This window comes from Microtus pennsylvanicus, chromosome 5 (assembly GCF_037038515.1).
Source record: "Microtus pennsylvanicus isolate mMicPen1 chromosome 5, mMicPen1.hap1, whole genome shotgun sequence".
Lineage (NCBI taxonomy): Eukaryota > Metazoa > Chordata > Mammalia > Rodentia > Cricetidae > Microtus > Microtus pennsylvanicus.
This window is the reverse complement of record NC_134583.1, coordinates 122,261,161-122,281,171: the sequence shown is the minus strand read 5'-3', so window position 1 is coordinate 122,281,171 and position 20,011 is coordinate 122,261,161. Positions and strand designations below refer to the sequence as shown.

At 48.8% G+C, this 20,011-nt stretch overlaps 1 protein-coding gene across 5 annotated transcripts; it reads left to right on the top strand.

Moving 5' to 3' along the window:
• Positions 1-3,476: 3,476 nt before the first annotated feature.
• On the top strand, positions 3,477-14,607 carry Slc25a28 (solute carrier family 25 member 28). Of its 5 annotated transcripts, none has more exons than XM_075974139.1 (4): positions 3,477-3,899; positions 11,382-11,718; positions 12,609-12,665; positions 13,772-14,607. In XM_075974139.1, exons 1-4 carry the CDS (start codon positions 3,609-3,611, stop codon positions 14,287-14,289), a joined length of 1,203 nt encoding a protein of 400 aa, XP_075830254.1. In that variant the 5' UTR covers positions 3,477-3,608; the 3' UTR covers positions 14,290-14,607. The 5 variants fall into 5 exon arrangements, with proteins under 5 accessions (XP_075830254.1, XP_075830255.1, XP_075830258.1 ...); XM_075974140.1 differs by having other exon boundaries at positions 3,478-3,899; positions 11,382-11,610; XM_075974141.1 differs by lacking the exon at positions 3,477-3,899 and adding an exon at positions 3,917-4,212.
• The last annotated feature ends 5,404 nt before the right edge of the window (positions 14,608-20,011 follow it).

Here is a 20,011-nt window from a genome sequence, read left to right as displayed (position 1 = left end):
CATATTCCCATCATCAGTGCGTGAGAATTCCGGTTTCTCCATACCCTCAGCAAAGGTTAATGTTTTCAGCCGCGATTATGGTTTTCTGTTTGGTTTTGGAGGCAGAATCTATGTGGATCCAGGTTGGCCTCAAACTGGAAATCCTCCCGCCTAAGCCTCCCAAGTGCTAGGAATAAAGATTTATGTCATAGCCGGGCGGTGGTGGCGCACGCCTTTAATCCCAGCACTCGGGAGGCAGAGGCAGGCGGATCTCTGTGAGTTCGAGGCCAGCCTGGTCTACAAGAGCTAGTTCCAGGACAGGAACCAAAAGCTACGGAGAAACCCTGTCTCGAAAAATCAAAAAAAAAAAAAAAAGATTTATGCTATGCCTTGGTGCTTGTATTTTTATTAAAGCCATTGTATTGGGTATAAAGTGTCACAGCCTTTGACAAAGGAAAATAAAAATGTTGTCACAACTTAGGTATCAAACAATGTAAGACACAAGTTCACTTGGACTTTTTTCAAAAAAAATTTAATGTGTATTAAATACCTGCATGTATTTCTGTGCACCACAGGGAGTGTCATTCAGATTTTATTGTTTATTTTGAATAGCAGGGCACTGCCTTTGCAGTACATTCTTAGCTCCCAGCACAAAAATTAAAAAGTGTAAATCTTGAATATCCTAGTCCCAGAATAAATAGGTAAGACACAGCTCTTACCTGAATGAAATTAGACATCACCACCTATGGCACGATTAATAAAAACCCAGAGACAGAAATTGGGGTTCAACCTGAAGGTCAGAAAAGCAAAACAATCAGCCACTGGCTCTTACCTCTCTCTACCTCCGTCCAAAATGGTGATCCTGCCTTCAGGAATCTCAGAATGAGACTGTGCAGAAGAGCCGTCCCCTCTCATTTTATCTTCCTCTCTAGGGCTGGGATTAAAGGTGTGCACCACTACCGCCTGTTTCTATGGCAAACTATCATGGCTACTGGGATTAAAGGTGTGTGTCACCACTGCACTGCCTGGTCTGTGAGGCTGATCAGTGTGGCTGTTTTACCCTCTGAACTCCAGGCAAGCTTTAGTTATTAAAATACAAATGAAGTATCACTACAGTCACCATGTTTCATATTACAGTTTTTTGCTTTGATCTCAGGGAATATAGTAACATATCCCTTGAAAGCAGTCAGGGCTTGGAATAGGTTAAAAACCCACTGCTCCACTGTAGAACACACACACACACACACACACGGCCAGGGGAGAGGCATGTCTAATAAGGCCAAAGGATGTAATTAGTCCTTACCAGGAATAGATTTAAACCAGGAAGGACATGAGGTCTACAACTGTAAGGCAGGGAAAACTTGCCAACATCAGGACCCCTTGACAAGTGGGAGGGTTTTCTGTGCCTGGAAGTGAATTAGCAAGGTGAAGGGTAGGTGAGGTGAGGTGAGCTCTTTCCTTTGTAAAGGTAGAAAAACTGACTGAGAAACAAGAGAAGGAAAGCACTGCCTTGCTTCCACGCTGCTTTCCAGGAAAAGGATGCCTGTTGTCATTAGACGTACACATGTGTCTGTATGTGCCGCATGTGCACGCCTACTGTGCAAGGGGACAGCGCTCGATTCCCTGGAACTGGGGTTATGGAAGGTTGGGAACCACACCATATGGATCCCGAGAACCAAACCGGACCTCTGCAACAAGTGTTTTTAATTTTTTTTTTTTTGAGACAGATTTTCTGTGTAGCCTTGTCTATTCTTGAACTCACTCTGTAGACCAGGCAGATCCACCTGCTTCCGGAGAGCTGAGATTAAAGGCATTCTCCATCACCCATGGCTGCAACAAGCAGCCTTAATGGCTGAGCCGCCTCTCCAGCTCCCCATGAAGTTTTAGGAGATTCCATGAAGAACAGCAGAGTCTCTTGAAACTCTCTTCTATATGTCTTAGGCAGTTTCCTCTGCAGTTTCAGACTAAAAAGCCACCTCATCCGTGTGGTCGATTGCCACAGTTCTTATGGTTGGGCCACCACTCACAAGTCTCACCTTTCTGACAGTGAAATCTGTCTCGTTTTATTCTCTACTGATAAGCCACGTACAATGCCAGCTTGGGGTGGGGGTGGGGATGTTAAGTTCTGAACTTTCAAGAATGGGATAACAACAGTAAAGACTGAATAAGCTGTAGGGAAGAGTTCTTGAGATTAATGAAATCTCCTCCACGCTGAAATCCGAAATGAAATGCAGTATTATGTGTGTTTGGGGATTTTCCCAAAAGATCACGATCCAAAAGTTAGAAACCACGGCCAAAGAGCTGGGACCCACAGAAGGGTTAAACTTACAAGAGGAAATGGAAAACCCTCCTGTGGTTCTAAGGAAACGCTATGAAAAGATGGAAAAGTTTGCAATTGCGCCACCATCTCATTAAAATAGGTTGTAAAGGCAGAGCTTGAAACTGGGGAAGCGTGTGCAAACACGCCGCCGCGAAAAGGAGCCTGAGGAAGCCGGCAGTATCAGCGGAAGATGGCCCCGCGCTCCTCAGGAGAGGCTGAGGCTCTAGAGTCGCTTCGGTGCCTGCGTCTGCTCAATGTGGTGGCCCTGCGGTGGTCCCAAGGACTGATACCGTAGGATCGATTCTCAAGATCCAGCTCAGCAGCTCAGCCAGTGGGGTTCATCAGCGAGTCAGCTCGGGGAGAAGATGCTCAAGTTTCTCAGAGTCAGGACAAGCTGAACTTCGGAGCATCTGCAGTTGCACCGCTGCGCAAGCCCCTGACCACCTGTCGTCGCCTCTGAATCATCCCGCCCCATTTCGCCGTCACCATTCCCCGCGCAGAGCCCACCCAGTGAGAACTCCTCCGTCCACCCACGGCAGGGTTCCCTGGGCGCTTTAGGTGGGAGGTCCCAGCCGAGCGACCGGAGGCTCGCCGCCGCCCTCCCCTAGCGGCGGGTCAGGCAGTGCCAGGGGACGCGGGGTCCTGGCCGACTCCGCCCCCGCCTGAGATCCCGCGGGAACAGTGGGTGCCGTGCTACCCGACACTCGGTGCACGCCGGAGCACGCGTCGTAACGGCAGCCGGCAGCGGTTTGACCTTGAAGGCCTGGCACCGCCCCCTCTTCCCGGCGATCCGGGCAGCCGCGCTTGCCGCCCCGCGGAGCCCGGCTGCTGCAGCCCGGAGCCGGTCCCCGTCCTCCCGGCGCTTCTCTCCAGAGCCAATGGAAGAACGAAGTGGCCCGGGCCAATGGCCGCCGCCAAAGTAGCCAGAGCGGTTGAGCCTATCAAAATTCAGCTTTACGTTTCTCCCGCCCTCGAAACGCCAGGGGCGGGCCGATCGGCCAAGTCCGCCAATCAGTGGCCAATAAACAAGAAGCTTCCAAGATCAAAGGGGAAGGGGTGGGATCTACGTGAGGAATGACAAGCCAACTGGCGAATACCACAAATAGAATTTTACTCCGTAAAATGAGGGTGGGGACACGTTAAGGTCTGCACCAATGGCTGTCTGGGGGGCGTGCCCGCGGGGCCAAGCGGGAGCCGGAGGCCCCGGGCTCTCTGGGCCGCGCCTGAGGCGGACGCAACGGGGCCGGGAGGCGGCGGCAGTAGTGGCGGCGGCAGCGGCGCGGCTGGGCGCCGCGGCTGGCCCGAGTGGATGGAGTTGGAGGGACGGAGTGCAGGCGGTGTGGCGGGAGGACCGGCTGCTGGGCCCGGGCGGAGCCCCGGGGAGTCTGCGCTGCTGGACGGGTGGCTGCAGCGGGGCGTGGGCCGGGGGGCCGGCGGCGGGGAGGCGGGGGCCTGTCAGCCCCCAGTACGGCAGGATCCGGAGTCCGGCCCGGAATACGAGGCGCTGCCGGCTGGAGCCACTGTCACCACGCACATGGTGGCCGGCGCCGTGGCAGGGATCCTGGAGCATTGCGTGATGTACCCGGTCGACTGCGTCAAGGTGAGACCTGGACCGGGCTGCGAACCCGACCTGGGGCTGACCCGACCCTGAGCCGTGTTTAGAGCCAGAATCCCGACTGAGACCCAGAGCCTATGGGTTCCTTCCTGGCTCCTACTTCTACGCACGATTTGAACCGATACTCCGTGCAAGCAAAGTCTTGGCTGGGAGTTGAGCTAAGTCAGGAACCAGGACTTATTTCTAACGGTCAGTGAGATCTGAATCGAGACTCGGAGCAAAAATCTTGTCAGCCAAAGACCTGATCCTGCCTGGGACTAAGCAGGAATGGGGTGGGATGGGGGATCCCGAAGCGCAGGTAAGTCTACAACTCGATTAAGGTAAAACCAGCTGGCATGGAATCAGACCGTGAACTCGATCTGATGGCTTGGCTTCCTATGGGTCGGCGCTTTTACAAGCTCCTTGCTGCGTCTTCCCTTAAAAGTGACGGGGCAGGAACCGGAATCTGGGATCTCTCAGCTAGATAAAAGTACGTATTCAATCTTAACCCGTGAGTGGTTGAGAATCATTGTGCAGTCAGAAGTGAGAGCTCCAGACTGGAATGGATATGGGAAAGGGCATGCTAAGGAAAAGGTTTCGGTTTCTCTGTGAAGCAAGATTGATAGCCTGTCTATTTCCTGAACGTAAAAATTGCGCTCACCCGTGCACAACAGAGCTGAAACTGATAGTCTGTTTCTTTGGGCACCTGAATTAGACAAAAAGGGAAACTGCCAGAAGGGAAGTGTGGCGATGTTAGAAAGGAGATGTCAACGTGGAGAAAATAGAATGAGATTATCAGGATACGATCGTTGTTGAACCTAAAGCCAATTAGATCCACAACCAAGCAGGATGGTAATGGACATACAAGTCCGAAGAGGCCTGGGTGAAGATGGAAACAGTTTTCTTTACTGTTCTTAGACTTTTTCTGTAGTAGAGGTGCCAGCTACTAAAGGTGACATCTAAACTGAAGGGGAAGTAACTTTGAGGGGGTTGTTGAGATTGCTGATGAGAACCGTGCTTTCTTGACATCAGTTAATACAGGCAATACTCTGTCCATTCTCTGATGTGTGTTTCATCATGAACAACTTTAGCCCTGCAAAGATCAGTTGATTCTGCTTGCTTCTGGTTTCAGTACTATCTTACAATTTCATTGGTAAAGTGGGTGAGGAAATAGGGAAAGTGCTCGTGCCGCGTTGTGGTGAGGAAGTGGAGAAAGTGCTCCCTGTGTCTCCGCGTTACAGGATAACTCCTAACAAGCTGGACCCACTGAAAACTGTGCTTCCGTGCACCTGACTGAGGTGACCATTAGCGTCTTAAATGTCTTGTCAACAGGATTAGACCGTGAACTAGACTCACCGCTTACTCTTTGGGTAGGAGCTTTTTCCAAACAACTTGCTGTGTCTATTCTTAAAAGAAATAATAAAGCTTGTGTGAGAGAAATAACTAATGAGATAACAGTTATAAAATGAATACATAGAAATAATTCAGACATTTAGGAAGAAGACTGTAGAGTGGATGTCTTGAGTTAATGAATGCTATGAACGTTTTACTAACATATCCAAAGTTAGTAAATTCTTGCTGCGGAGTTGCAGAATAACCTCTCTCTCTCATTTGTTTTTCGAGACAGGCTTTCTCTGTGTAGCTTTGGAGCCTGTCCTCAATCTGTAGACCAGGGTAGCCTTGAGCTCATAGAGAGCCTCCTGCCTCTACCTCCCAAGTGCTGGGATTGAAGATGTGCACCACCACGTCCCTATAACCCCTCTCTCTCTTAACTGCAAGCACAGTCTGGGGTGCTGTGTTTCAGGATAAGTATCAAATGGAAAACAGATCAGAGAAAGCAGTGAAAATTATTTAATGGGATGGAAAATACATTGTGATAATATGACCAACTTAAAAATGTTACTACTGGGATTGGGGAGTTGGCTCAGTCAGTAAAGTGCCTGCTAGCACCCACATAAAAATCTAGGCATGGTGGCGTACATCTGTAACCCTGGTGTTGGAAAAGTAGAGACAGGCAGTTCCTTGGCGCTCACCAGGTAGCCTGTGTAGCCAAATTCGTGAGTTCCAGCTTGTAAGAGACCTGTGCCTAAAGATAATAAGCTGGCCCAGTGTGGTGGTACATGTCTTTAATTCCAGCACTCTGGAGGCAGAGGAGGTAGATCTGTGAGTTTGAGGCTAACATGGGCTGTGTAGTAAGGCCCTGTGTCAATAAACAACGAGGTGGAAAGTGGTTGAGAAGATCCCCAAAGTGGGTCTCTTCCCCCTTCCACACACACAAACACAAACTTACACGTACCCACATGAACACAGAAAGGAGAGACAACGTTACTACTACCTATCAATTTGACAGTCGGGAGACGGTCTTCTTACTCTATAATGCTGCTTTGGTTGTTTCATTGTCGGAAGTGCTTCTAGAACTAGGTGGTTTGGTCTACTCCTTCAGTCTCAGCACTTGGGAGGCAAAGGCAGAAGGATCTCCGAGTTTGAGGCTGGCCCGGTCTATAGGACAGCTAGGGGCACATAGAGAAACCCTGTCACAGAATAAGAAACAAACAAAAGAAATGCCTCTAGACTATCCTTAGTGGGGGCACATCTTTGTCCTATGACAAGACCACCCAGAGTCAAATATGGCTCATCAGACTGGGCCATACTGCCTGCTCTCTCTGGCACACAAAAATCCCTGATTTACTTCTAAGGCCTGTAAATTGGTGAGACACAGGAGAAGGGAGTTCCAAAGGTGTTGCATAACCAGTAAACTATGTCTAGCCTACCAAGGTTAACTGTTTGATTATTAGTTCTTAACCACCTGAATATGTTGTAGGATTTGTATTTTAAAGAATTGACAGTACAGTCTTACCTCTAAACCCTGTACTAAAGAATGTGTTGTTTGTTTTGAAGGACAAATGCCCAAGAGTCTTCAAAAATGCAAAGTCCGGCTTATCTTAGAAGAATCATTTCTCCTTGCTCTTAATGCTGGAAATTAAACAGGTAGCCTGGTATGAGTTAGCATCCCACGGTTTAATCTTGTTGTGCAGGTGTGACTGTACCTCAAATCCCTTCTATTAGAAAGGACTTACCAGTTCCTTTGTCCTCTGGAGGCTTTTCCATGGATGGTAAAGAGGAAGAGCAGACCAACCAGAGCCTTAGACTAGAGACAGGTAGGTGTCAGTGTTGGAGCCTAAGGGACACCAAAGTGCTTGCAAATGAATGCTGACGTTGTCTCTTGGCATGCAGGCCTGTGTATCCCTAGCCACTTATCAGGGTCAAGTTGACTTAAAATATCCTTGGGAAGGACCCCGGGAAGTCAACACAGCCTTGCTAGACCATGGTTATCAAGCCTGCAATTTCCATGGTCATAATAGGGAGCTTTGGAAATCCAGATAAATCAGTTTCCTTCTCTAGGCCTCAGAGGCAAGTGTCAGACTTTATCTTAGGGACAGGCTCCAAACCCCAAGGCGGCAAAACCCTTCTCAGAGTTCTGGCTGCCTCTCCAGTGCGAGGGATCGTCTGGGGCTCTGCTCGGTGAAGCACATGTCACGTAGTACTTTGCCTTCTGCAAAGGAGCAGAGAGAATCCTTTGTTGGACTTCTGGTGTGAAAGGTTATCTCTGTGCAGCCACCAGTGAAAGGTAGGAAATGTCATCTCTGACTTGTATTTTATTTTCTTACACCTCATAGCGATAACTAAGCAATCAGTAAATGCCAGATGTTCTTGCATTCCCAGCCCTGTGTAAAGTCCTTAACACCACTCTTACTAGTTCATAGATGAAGACAGGCTTAGAGAGCGGTTAGGTAACTTGTCAAAGGTCACAGAGTCTAAGTGGCAGAGTCGTGATTTGAATTCAGTCTGACTCATCAACTTCCCTTGTAGCTTCCCAAAAGCAGGTCTGAAGAGCCACGCCAGCTGGAGTGACACCTGTGTGTTCTCCCGTGACTAGAACCTCGGGTGTGGTATCTGAATGTGTGGCGCACGTTACGATAGACCAGGAAACCCTCACCGTCAGCACACAAGTGCTGCCTTAGAATTAACTGGATTCCTTAGTGCCCACGCGAGTGACGTATACCACGCTGCCATGACCTGTCAAGCCTCGAGTATGAACAAATATATTTTAGAATCATGTTTTTAATAATCAAACCCTTACGTTTATAGTACTTTGCAAATTATGGTTTTTCTATGTCTTGTTTTTTTTAAATCCACATAGCATGGCAATTTTCTATGGTTATTTTTAGATTGTTACTTTAGGTATATGAGTGTTTTACCTGCATATGTGTCTGAGCGTCACGGGAGTGCCTGGTGTGCATGGAGATGAGAAGTCTCTGGGACTGGAGTGATGGTTGTGAGCGGATGTTGGTGTTGGGGATTGCACCGTGCCCCTGTGCAAGAGGAGGCGCTATTAACTGCTGGGCCATCTTTCCAGCCCTGCGTGGGTTCGTGGTGAGAGCAGTTGGGTGACATAGCTAAGAATGAGCATGTGTGACAGACTGGCTCGCAGGCCAGGCTCCCCAACTCAGACGGCACCGAAACATCTAAACCCCCACCCTCCATGGTTTTTTGTTTTTTTGAGACAGGGTTTGTCTGTATAGACCTGGCTGTCCTGGAACTCACTGTGTAGACCAGGCTGGCCTCGAACTCAAGGAAATCCACCTGCCTCTGCCTTCCTAGTGTTGGGATTAATGGTGTGAGCCACGACCGCAGGGCTAACTTAGCTTTTCCTCAGTGTTAGGTACTGGCATTGTGTTTTTACTACAGCTTTTCATATGTTCCTAGCGATTTCAGCATTCCGCAGAAAGGGGGTTTATTGGCTCCAAACTGTGGACATCCATATTTGTTGTTGTGTTTGGACTGTTTTCTGCCTGGGTCCTCCACATAGGAATAATAACCACATAACTGTCATTGCCTTAGAGTTAGATGCACTTGTAAACGCTGGGAGTAACTTCCGCATAGTCCGGTTTCCTCTTGGGGATGAGGAGTTCTCTGAGGCCAGAATCTTTCATCACTGGTTGCCAAATGTGCCCTTAACTCCAGCAGAACACTGTGGTTTCTGGGTCCTCCTGCAGAAAACTGGTTTCAAACAGACTCCTGGAAGCTTGTGTTCTTAAGCCATCAGGCCCGGATTAAAATCACACCCTCTAAGCAAAGCACACGTTGTATTTTTAGGTGGTTTTGAGAACTGAAAACTGAATGTCCATTGTGATATGGTGATGTGATATTTCTGATTGAAAGGCTAGTAATTGACATTTTAAGCATGCTGTGTTTTGTTAGTAGCAGGCAGGAGAGAATAACTCCAGAGGAATGTGGATCGCTTGCGGCTAACCAGGACCTGTTCATCTGGTTAGTCTCTGTTTTGTGGTCTTGAGAAAAGGCCTTATTCTTGGATCCCAGTTGGCTAACTTGAATCAGGAGGATTCAGACTTTTAAATCTAAACTGAATCTAGTGATTGGCATAAAACAGGAGTTTAAACTGTCGGTGGTCATCAGTTGCCCCTGTTGACTCACATTGGCTGTTATTTCCTGAACTGGTGTAGACATGTCTGTGTGACAAGAGATTCACCCAGCAAACAGATCCTCGAGGTTCCTGTCTACCAGTAGTCAGGCATTGCTTTTACACTGTTAGGCCCCATGCTACCTAAGCTTCGCAATGTTAGCAGACAAAAGATTTCTGTGTAAAGACATACTTCAGAGGCGGTCTGATGAGGTAGATTTTCAATTTCTTAAAGATTTATTATTTTTAAATTGTATATAATATATGTTTGTGTCGGGAGAGAGTATGTACACGTGGATTCCAGAAGAAGGCACTGGATTCCCTGAGCTGGAGTTACAGCTATGAACCACCCAGCATGGGTAACTGGGAGCTGAATGTGGGTCCTCTGAAAGAGCACTGTACCTTTGTCATCTCTCCAGCCTTCCTTTTTTTTCTTTTTAGCATTTCGTGGGGGTGGTGCACTCGCGTGCACATGTGTGTATGTGTGTGTGTATCTTTCTATAGCGCACCTGTGGAGGTCAGAAGGCCACTCCTTCCACCATGTGGAATCCAAGGATCGAACTCAGGTTGTTGGGGTTCGGTGGCAAGTGACTTTACCCAGTGAGACATCTCACTGGCTTGGGTTCCCAAATTTCAGTAAACTTTGTGGATATTCTGCAAGTGTCCACTCCCCACACTTTGATCCCAGCCATTCATCTTCAAGAGCTGTATTTCAGAGACTGGTTTTATCTGCCAAGGCCATTGCAGGATCCAGTCAATTTAGACAAGAAGTTGGAATGTCCTTCAGTTTTAAAGGTTAGTTTGGTTTCCCCATCCCCACAGTTTGGGTCCAGGCTTCTCTCCCAGGAGAGACAGCTGTTAGGAATTGTAGCGCAAATAATAAAAACCCAGAGACAGATATTGGGGTTCAACCTGAAGATTAGAAAAGCAAAGCAGCCAGCCACTAGAAAGCTCTGACCTCTAAGAAATCCTCAGACTGAAAGAGCGATCCTGCCTCCAGGAATTGTCGGGACTAGACTAGGCTGAGAGCTGTCTCCTCCATCTTAGATTCCTCTCTAGTGCTGGGATTAAAGGCTGCACCACTACCGCCTGCTTCTGTGGTGACTAGTGTGGCTACCAGGATTAAAGGTGTGTGCCACCACTGCCTGGTCTGAAGCGCTCTGATCTTTAGGCAAGCTTTATTTATTTAAGACAAATAATACACCACTATAGGGAATGCTGTTTCTCCCAAGACTTTAATGTGCAGACCCAGCAGCCAAAGCCAAATGTCTGAAAAGATATCAGAAGGTGAGCCACCCTCTGATTAGTCAGGGTTTGTGTGGTCAGGAAGCAGGGTCAGGGCCTGTCTTTAGAAATAAAGCACCAAGTGTGGTGTCAACAGTAAACATTGGAATTTGAAGGTTTAGCTTACTTTTCATTATGTGTGTGTGCGTGTGTGGGCTGTGTGCATGTGAGTGCAAGAAACCAGAGAGGCCAGAGAAGAGCGTGGATCCCCTGGAGCTGGAGTCACAGGCGATTGTGAAGCACCCAGTGTGGGACTTGAACTCGGGCCCTCTGCAAGAATAGTGCATGCTCTGAACTGCTGTGCCTCCTAGCCAGCCCCATCTCTGAACTGCTGCGCCACCTAGCCAGCCCTGATCTCTGACTGCTGCACCACCTAGCCAGCCCCGATCTCTCAGCATGGCCTTAGTTTCTCAAGGTGCAAAGGCAACTTTTGGATCTCACATTTGGTATTTATTGCTGGGGCAGTGGATCATTTTGGAGGTTCAGGTTGTTGCCAAGAGGCACTGTTCTCAAAGGATGTTCTTAGGGTGTTCTGCTTTTTGGCTGTGGATGAGAAGAGGAAGAAAGGTCCAAGGCTTGGGAAGATGAGTCATAGATGTGGGAAGAAGTAAAAGCTGGATGCAAAGTCTCCCTCCCACAGGCTTGCCGGTGTCCAGGGCCTGTGTGATAGGGCGGGCGAGAAGTTGGAATCACTGACTTTGCCTTTTTTGCTGTACTTTCAGACCCGGATGCAGAGTCTACAGCCTGACCCAGCGGCCCGCTATCGAAACGTGTTGGAGGCCCTCTGGAGAATTATAAGAACAGAGGGCCTGTGGAGGCCCATGCGGGGGCTGAATGTCACAGCAACAGGCGCGGGGCCTGCCCACGCCCTCTATTTTGCCTGCTACGAAAAGTTAAAAAAGACATTGAGTGATGTAATCCACCCAGGGGGCAATAGCCATATTGCCAATGGTATTGAGCCTTCCTGTGCTGGTCCCCCACTTTCCCAACTCTCTGGGCTTTGCTGCTGTCAGTGCTTCCCAGTCTCAGCATGGTTTGGAGCTACAGCTTTGGGCTGGGGTAGGCCAGATTATAGGGGAGGGACTTCCAAACCTGATGTGCTCGGACAGCGGGCTGCTTCAACCCCACTCCTCCTTTGGGGCACCTCAACAAAAGGTCACAGTATCCTCCCTTACCTACCAGCTTGACTTTCCTCTCATCTCCCTGGCATCACTTCTAGTGCCTGGTAATGTGGAGACACACTGAACAACCCCACTGTATGTTTCTTGGTAGTTGGGTGCTGTCCTGCCTCTCAAGGAAGACTTAATGATACGACCCAGCTCTCCACCTTTTCAGGATCCCGCCTGATCAGAGGCAGTTGGTGTCGTTGTGGGCATGAAGTGAATGGGGGTGGGGTTAAGGGACCGTTTGGAGAATCCAGATGTTTTAGAGTTTGGGTAGAAATAAAGAAAGAAATAGCAACCAAGGGTTCGAAGATTGAGAGCCACGTTGAATGTGGAGAGCAGGGTGTAGTAGTTCAGGACTGAAAGAGAAGGTGTGGGTGGACAAACGATATTTAGACACAGCTTGGGCAGTTTACATTCCCCAGGGCAGGAAGCAGGTTGGACTAAGGCTCTGGCTGCCTGGCTCCATTCTCCCTTCGGTGGTGGGCCATGGCTGTGCTGGCATGCCTTGCCAGAAGTGTATGTGCCTCCTGCCAGGGCATGACTGCTTTTCTTAGAATCCTCTGTACTGAAGACTTCTGGGATGTTATCTTTGCCCTTCTGGGCCTTCCCATCAGAGGTGGAATGGCAGTGATGGCCTTTTGAAGCTCGGGTGTGTCCTTCCGGGGAGCAGGAGCTCAGGAGCAGTGGGATCTGACTCCTAACATGCCTTTCCTCACTGCTGTCCCAGCCACTCACTGCTCGCCCTCTTGGCCTTACATGTGGCAGTTGTTTTCTTATTTGCAGGTGCAGCCGGATGTGTGGCAACATTACTTCACGATGCAGCCATGAATCCAGCGGAAGGTAACGATTTCTTTAACCCATCCTTCTGGGCAGCTACATCTTTGTGTCTGGTTCTATTTCTACCTTGCAAAGAAAACCAGAACACAATTTTTGTGGGGAGTCCTCACATTTATCTTGATATACCACTAGAGGGCGCGCCCTCCATATGTTCTGTGCTTGAGTGGCCGCTGGCTGAATCAACGTAGTCTTTGGGATTTAATTCCTCTTTGAGGCTTTCCTGGAAAAAGCGATGACTCTGTTGGCTTAGTCCTGGGCTTTACTAGAAGTCTCCTTTATAGTATATTTGATCTTTCTAATTTGTATAAAAGTATTTCATTTTTTTCAAAGAAGGTAGATTTTTAACATTTTAAAATTTAAAGTATTACATTTCTTACTGTAATGTGGACAGAGGTGAAAGATTAAACCATGTAGTTTAACCCTTTCTTTGCTACTAGGGTATTAGCTTTTTAGGTGGGGGGAAATTCTCCAGAAACATCCTGTGAGAGTTGAGGTGATCGCAGATGTGAGGACTGGCGTAGCTGCCACATTTCTTCAGTCTGCAAGGCCGTGGCACGGACAGGGCTAAGGTTAGCTAGAGGTGCACAGGAAATCCACGCTATCCGCCTAGCGGAACAGGGAGTATTTAGAAACTGAAGCCAGCACTTCTGGAATAAGAATTGTAGTTTCTTCTTGGTAGCATTTATTTTTCCTTCCTCCTCAATTTTAAGACTCATACCTGAGGAATGGAACTGGTGTTCAGTTCACTGCAGAGTCACTGTTGTTGGGAAAGGCTAAGATAGTGAGGACAGACAGGCCAGGTCTTTTCACGGAGACTCTGGGGTTACTAAACTCGGTATAAACTAGCTATACCGAGTATTAATTGCTTGGCTTTAAAGAAATCCTACTGAGAATGGGTTCATTTTTCTTCTTCTTACTAACCCTCTGGCTACCCTTTTCCCTGTAATAAGACAAACACAAACTCTTAGGTTTACAGGAAACTTCCTCAGCCTTATTCTCTTTCCTTTCTATTGGCTGATCTGCTGACTGGGAACCCTGAATCGGGATACTGTGTCACTGACTGGTTGCTGTTCCCATTTTCCTCCTCCTGCTCCTGATGGCACTCCCAGTGGTCAAGCAGAGGATGCAGATGTACAACTCACCGTACCACCGAGTGACAGACTGTGTACGGGCAGTGTGGCAAAATGAAGGGGCCGGGGCCTTTTACCGCAGCTACACGACTCAGCTGACCATGAATGTTCCCTTTCAAGCCATTCACTTCATGACCTATGAGTTCCTGCAGGAGCACTTTAACCCCCAGAGACGGTACAACCCCAGCTCCCACGTGCTCTCCGGAGCCTGTGCAGGAGCAGTAGCTGCCGCTGCCACTACCCCACTGGACGTTTGCAAAACACTGCTCAACACCCAGGAATCCCTGGCTTTGAACTCAAACATTACAGGACACATCACAGGCATGGCTAGTGCCTTCAGGACGGTTTATCAAGTAGGCGGGGTGACTGCCTACTTCCGAGGGGTGCAGGCCAGAGTAATTTACCAGATCCCCTCCACGGCCATCGCATGGTCTGTGTATGAATTCTTCAAATACCTAATCACAAAGCGACAAGAAGAGTGGAGGGAAGGCAAGTGAAGAAGGGACACCGAATGGACCAGGGTCCCACAGCGCGGCTGCATCCCGCCCCCTCCAGCACGTTCTGTGTCTCCTGGCACGACCCAGTCGCGAGTGGAGCTGGAGGAGAGGGAGAAGGCTCTCTCCAGGCTCTGGTTGGCTAACACTAGTTCTCGCCACCATCATCTTTCCTCCTGGGCCCTCAGCAAGTTCAGCAAAGCCCACCGCAGTACCTCTGATGACCTACATCCTGGACCTGGCGACCTGCCTGCTCTCGACAGCTGCAGAGGATAGCAGCACATTCCCCTGGTTCCTAATTAAAAAGAAAAAAGTCTTTAAGTGTTGTGTTGGGTTTGTCTTGCCAAAAGGGGCATGCGATGCTGTCAGCCGTCCTGACTTGAAGCGGAAGTCAAAGGGAGGGTTGTGTATGTCTGGTTCTTATTTCTGCTGACTTGAGATGATTTAGGAGTGCAACGCCCTACTTCCCTTGACCAAACAGTCAGCTTGAGTCTCCCAGATGCCGGGAACACTGGGCCATTACCTGCTGCTTACACAGCAGGTGCCTCGTCCCACCCGTGCCTTTAGTCACCAGCAGGGCAGAGTTCCTGATCTCTTGGTCTGGTTCCAGGTTCTGCCTGAGCCATGAAAGTTTACATGTGGCACTTTGTTTCCTAATGTAGTTGCAGAATTAAAATTACTCATTGAAGCTGCAAGTCCCAAAGATTGTGTGACAAGACTTCATTTGACTTGTAATTTTTTAATGGTTATTTTGATACTGGGGCTTGAGCCCAGAGCCTCCCTAATGCCAGGCATGTATTTACCATGGAGAATCAACAGCCTACTTGAACGTTTTACAGGGTACTTGAGCCTATATGATCTCATTTAGTTCTGACAAAGCAATGAAGTAGGCAGTGCAAGCACCACATCCTTTTGACTGACAGGAGCCCAGGGAGGCTGTGACTTACCCAAGGCCTCACAGTAAGTGCAGAGCAGAGACTGGCCAGCATCATTTATCCCATGAGTGAATCTCTGCAGGTAGGAAATGAGTTTCATGGGGCACTGTAGCTGGAGACTCTCCACCTGCTGTCCGTGTGGACGCTGTCTGGAGACTCCGAGGCAGGGCTGGAAGGGTCCAGTATCCACAAGTTCTTTGGTGTGGATCCATCATCTTTTCATTCGCCATTCAGAAGCAATTGAGTGTCTCGGGCGTCCCTAACTGGGGCTAGAGATTATTGTCTAGAGAAATGATATGTAAACAGACAGAAGACAAATGAGAGTAGTTTAGAATACTCCTAGAGGATGTACGAATTGTGGTTCAGCCTCAAAGGACCGGAGTAGAAGCAGAAGTGACATCCGAGTGACACCTGGACAGATGAGCTAAGACAAGGGAGGGGAGTCCCAAGGCTTGGAGGTGGGAGAGCATTTGGCAAGGATGAAACTGGGTGAGGTTCCAGCTGGAAAGTGGAGCAAGGGCTGGGGCTTAAAGTACTGCTCAGGGTTCAGGGTTTATCCTGAGGCGAAGCAAAGCATTACGGGGTTTAAATGAGGCGGGCATGATCAGATTCGGCATATAAACACTTGGGCTCCTGGGGAAGGATTAAGGGGAACAAGACTGGACAGGCAGGCAGACCATGTAGAAAGCTGTTACAGCCAAACAGCTCCACGGTGGTCTGCACCCAGACTGACGAGGCTGGAGCTATGTTAGGGTTATAGGAGCAAGAGGATTTAGTTACAGAACAAATCTTAACGCCCTCCACCTGACGGCTCTTGGAGCATCTATGGAGGGTTGTGTCTGAACGCACTTGGAAACAGCTGCCAAGCAAACAGCAGGGCCCCTGTTCTCTGCTTCAGTAAGCAGCCACCTCGCGCAGGAAGGAAAGAGATGTCAGCGGCCCTGAGTGGTGGCCAGTGGAGCTAGAGTTGCCTCTGGATACGAGATCGCTGCGATGCTAATACTGCAGAGGACATGCCAGGTGGTTTACTAGGGAAAGTGTGAGCGAGTAGCTGCTTCCCAGCATGGACCAAACCACAAAACAAAGGAGCAGCTGTCTGGACTTTGCCCCACCGTTAGCTCTGGAAATGCTGTTGGTGCAGTAGCGCATTAGGTACAGTGACAGACTCATTTTTCAAGAGGAGAGTGAGGGTATTTTCTGAAGAAATGGTGGCCCCTATAGACCCTCTTGGCTCTGATGCTGTTCACAAATAGAAATTACAAAAGTGACCTTCCAACTTCCAGTTGTGATCTGGCTACTAGATGATGGTTCACTTGGTATTTGGGTGAGGCAGTAGGTTCTGGAGGGAGGAGGGTGTCTCAGCCTAACCCTTAGAGACAGAATGATATAACTGGAACAAGGCCTAATATGCCAGTGACCAGATACCTGGGTCACCTCTATAGAGCTCACTATGCCCAAGACCTGTGGGTATTTGGTGGCACAGAGGCCAGAGCCTTTTGAATAAGTATGTTTGGACATACCTTGGCCACATTCCAAGCAGCCAGTTTCATCAGGGAAGCATCAGGGAAAATGGGGGGGCACAATTTGGCTAGAGAAAACCCTGACCTGCAGAGATCCGGCCAGTGTGAACGAGTTGTCTTGAAATAGCGAAGGGTGCTATGTAGTCATGCCCTTGGTTCAATTCACAGTGGCAGGGCACAAGGTAAGTGTGGGTCAGTCGACAGAGAAAGGTGACAAGCAGATAAAAAGATGTTTGTAACAGCAAAATCATGCTGCATTTGTAGAATTTAGAAAACAGATTAAAGAGGAAATGTGTCTGGTCCTAGAGAATATGGCTTTGTCGTGGTTATTGTTGACTGATTTTGCAGTCCTGGAGACAACCCAGTGCATCGTGCATGCTAGTCAAGCGTCTGCACTGAAATACATCCTAGCTCTTGCTTGTGATAGGTCTCACTTTGTAGCTCAGGCTGGCCTCAAACCCAGTATCCTCCTGCCTCAGCCTTCCCAGAGCTCAGAATATAGGCGTGCGTGTACCAGCAACCTAGACTAGAATATAATGCTTTATGTCATTTTTCAATGTATAGGTTTCTATTTGTGTGTGTGTGTGTGTGAGAGAGAGGGGGGGGTAATGGGGGTTGAACCCAGGCCCTTTTGCATACGGGGCAAACCACAAATAATCTCTATTCATCTTCAAGAGTGGGAGTTCCCTGTAACCAGCTTCTTTTGTAGAATAGAATATAGTATCCATTTTCCCACATCATTAAATGTCTTTCTACCACCTCAGTATAGGTCACACAACACCCTATATAATATAAACACGCAAGTCCCATCCGTCTTCTGGTATTCTCTTATCAGAAATGTAGCAGCATTAGACTCTGAATGAGCAGAAGGAGAATAGCTAGACATAAGGAGAGGATAGAGGAGGAGTAACATCTTGAATAGATTCTGCCCAGAGACCACAGCGTAGGTCAGATGGTGGAGGTGAGTGAGGCAGGGCCATAGGAATGTCAGGGCTAGGAGGTTCCTGGAAGCTTTGCGTCTCAGCAGGAGCTTTGTCAGGATGTCCATCCCTACTCCTGTGTTCAGGAGCTTGCTGCTATGTGAGGCCATCAGTAGCACCAAAGCTCCTTCTATTACAAAGCAAAGCCCCCGGTCTCCTGCTTCCACTCAGGTATCCTGTCACTTGCCTGTTCTTGTTGCCTTTGGAATAAAAGTCAAATTCTTCATTGTGGTCGATAGGATTTTACATAATTTGGCTCAGCCCCTCTAACCCCATCCTGCCTCCAGAAGGTGAGGCACCGACACAACCTACAGTCTCTTCAAAACCTGAAGCTCCTCCTGGGTCCACATTCATTCCTCCTCTCAGATTCTTGTAGGGCAGTCTGTGTACACTCAGAACCGCCACCCAGCCGCTGCTGAGGCTGGATGTGCAACGCTGTGTTACATTGGTGGACAGAGTTAGAGTCTTGGGGGTTCCACACAGTGGTCCACACATAGAGTTCCACGAACAACCTGGAAACCATCCCCCATCAGCACCCTTACCACCCACATTCATATCACACACTCAAGACAGTTTCTTTAGAAATAGAGGCATTTAAGTCTCCCTGTAATTTCCGCCTCCGATAGCTGCTTCTGCCTGCCGGGGCAGCACAGAAGTTTGCTAATCCGCTCTCCTCTCTGACAACCCTTCAAAACTATCGAGATAGCTGTCACATCATCCAGGGAGGGTCTGGAAGTTGGTTAGAGGAGCTTGGACTTCGCAACTAATCTGTATAGGGAAGGGCTTGACTGAGGACTTGTATGAGCCCAGACACAGGACTCAAGCTGAGGGAGTCTAGGCCATCACCTAGACAGCGACGAAGCAGGAAGATTGTCACAGAGTTATGGCTACAATCAGGCGGGAAGCTGTGCTGGGTGTGTCAGGTGGACAGGTCCCAATACAGTGCCGTAGTCATATGACTTTCTGCACCCAGACGTCAGCCTGCTTGACTGTGGAATAGCTGTGGTCAGACACCAAGGTTTATGAGCGGAAGTGCTGCTGTTGCCCTGAGGATGAGCCATTTCCCCTTGCAGCCGGGGACTGAGCAGACAAGGGCTCGGCAGCAGACACGGGGCCTGTGGGATGGTCAGTGCTGCGTGTCACCTTTGTGACCACGTGAAGCTGTGGTCTCCCTTTATACAAAAGCTAATCAAAGTGGCGTCACTTAGGAAACGATGCAGGCAAGCCGGGCAATGGTGGCGCATGCCTTTAATCCCAGCACTCGGGAGGCAGAGGCAGGCGGATCTCTGTGAGTTCGGGGCCAGCCTGGTCTACAAGAGCTAGTTCCAGGACAGGCTCCAAAGCCACAGAGAAACCCTGTCTCGAAAAACCAAAAAAAAAAAAAAAAAAAAAAAAAGAAAAGAAAACTATGCAGGCCAAGTATAAATATAAACACCTAAGTGAAGGGAGTGACCGCAAAAAGGGAGCAAAGGGAGCGCAGGGCCAGGAGAGACTCAGTGCGACTGCCGGTGTGTCAGGCACAGAGGCAGAGGACTGCTGGGGCAGCTTCCAAATTTTGGAGACAGCAATTTTTTTCTTCTTTTCTTTTTTACGTTTTTGTTTGTTTGTTGAGACGGTTTCCCTGTGTAGCCTCAAACTCCAGAGATCGGCCTGCCCCTGCCTCCTGAGTGCTGGGATTAAAGGCGTCAAGCGTGCGCCACCATCACTCAGCAGAAACAGCCAATTTTCTTGGGGAAAAATAGCTTAGTCCTAAGTGTGTGTTTGGGCTGAAACAGATTGACAGTATCTGCAATGTGGATGTAGAACTCAACTTACAGAGATGATCACTAAACCATGCAGTATTTTTGTTGTGTTTTTTGTTTTTTGCGAGACAGGGTTACGCTGTCTAACAGTCCTAGCAGCCCTGGAACTCGCTATGTAAACCAGGCTGACCTCAAACTCATAGAGATTGACCTGCCTCTGCCTCCCGAGTGCTGAAATTAAAGGAAAACTAGCCCTCCTATTTAAGCTCCTCCACTTCCCAGTGCCTTATCTAAGCTTCTAAGAGAGATTTTGAAAAGGAAGTCACTGGCATGATGGAGGAGCTAGCACATTCATGGTTTGCCAGGCAATCCTATGGACAGGCCGCTACTGGTGCTATTGGCGTCTTGAGCCTGAAGTCTGCTCAGGAGCAGCCTGGAAACTTAGGGTTTGTGGGTTGGTCTTCAGGTGGCTCCTCCTTCCCTGGGAAACTCTGGGTTTTGGTTTTAAGGCCTTCACGTGATTGCACAGGGCTCACATCTACAAAATA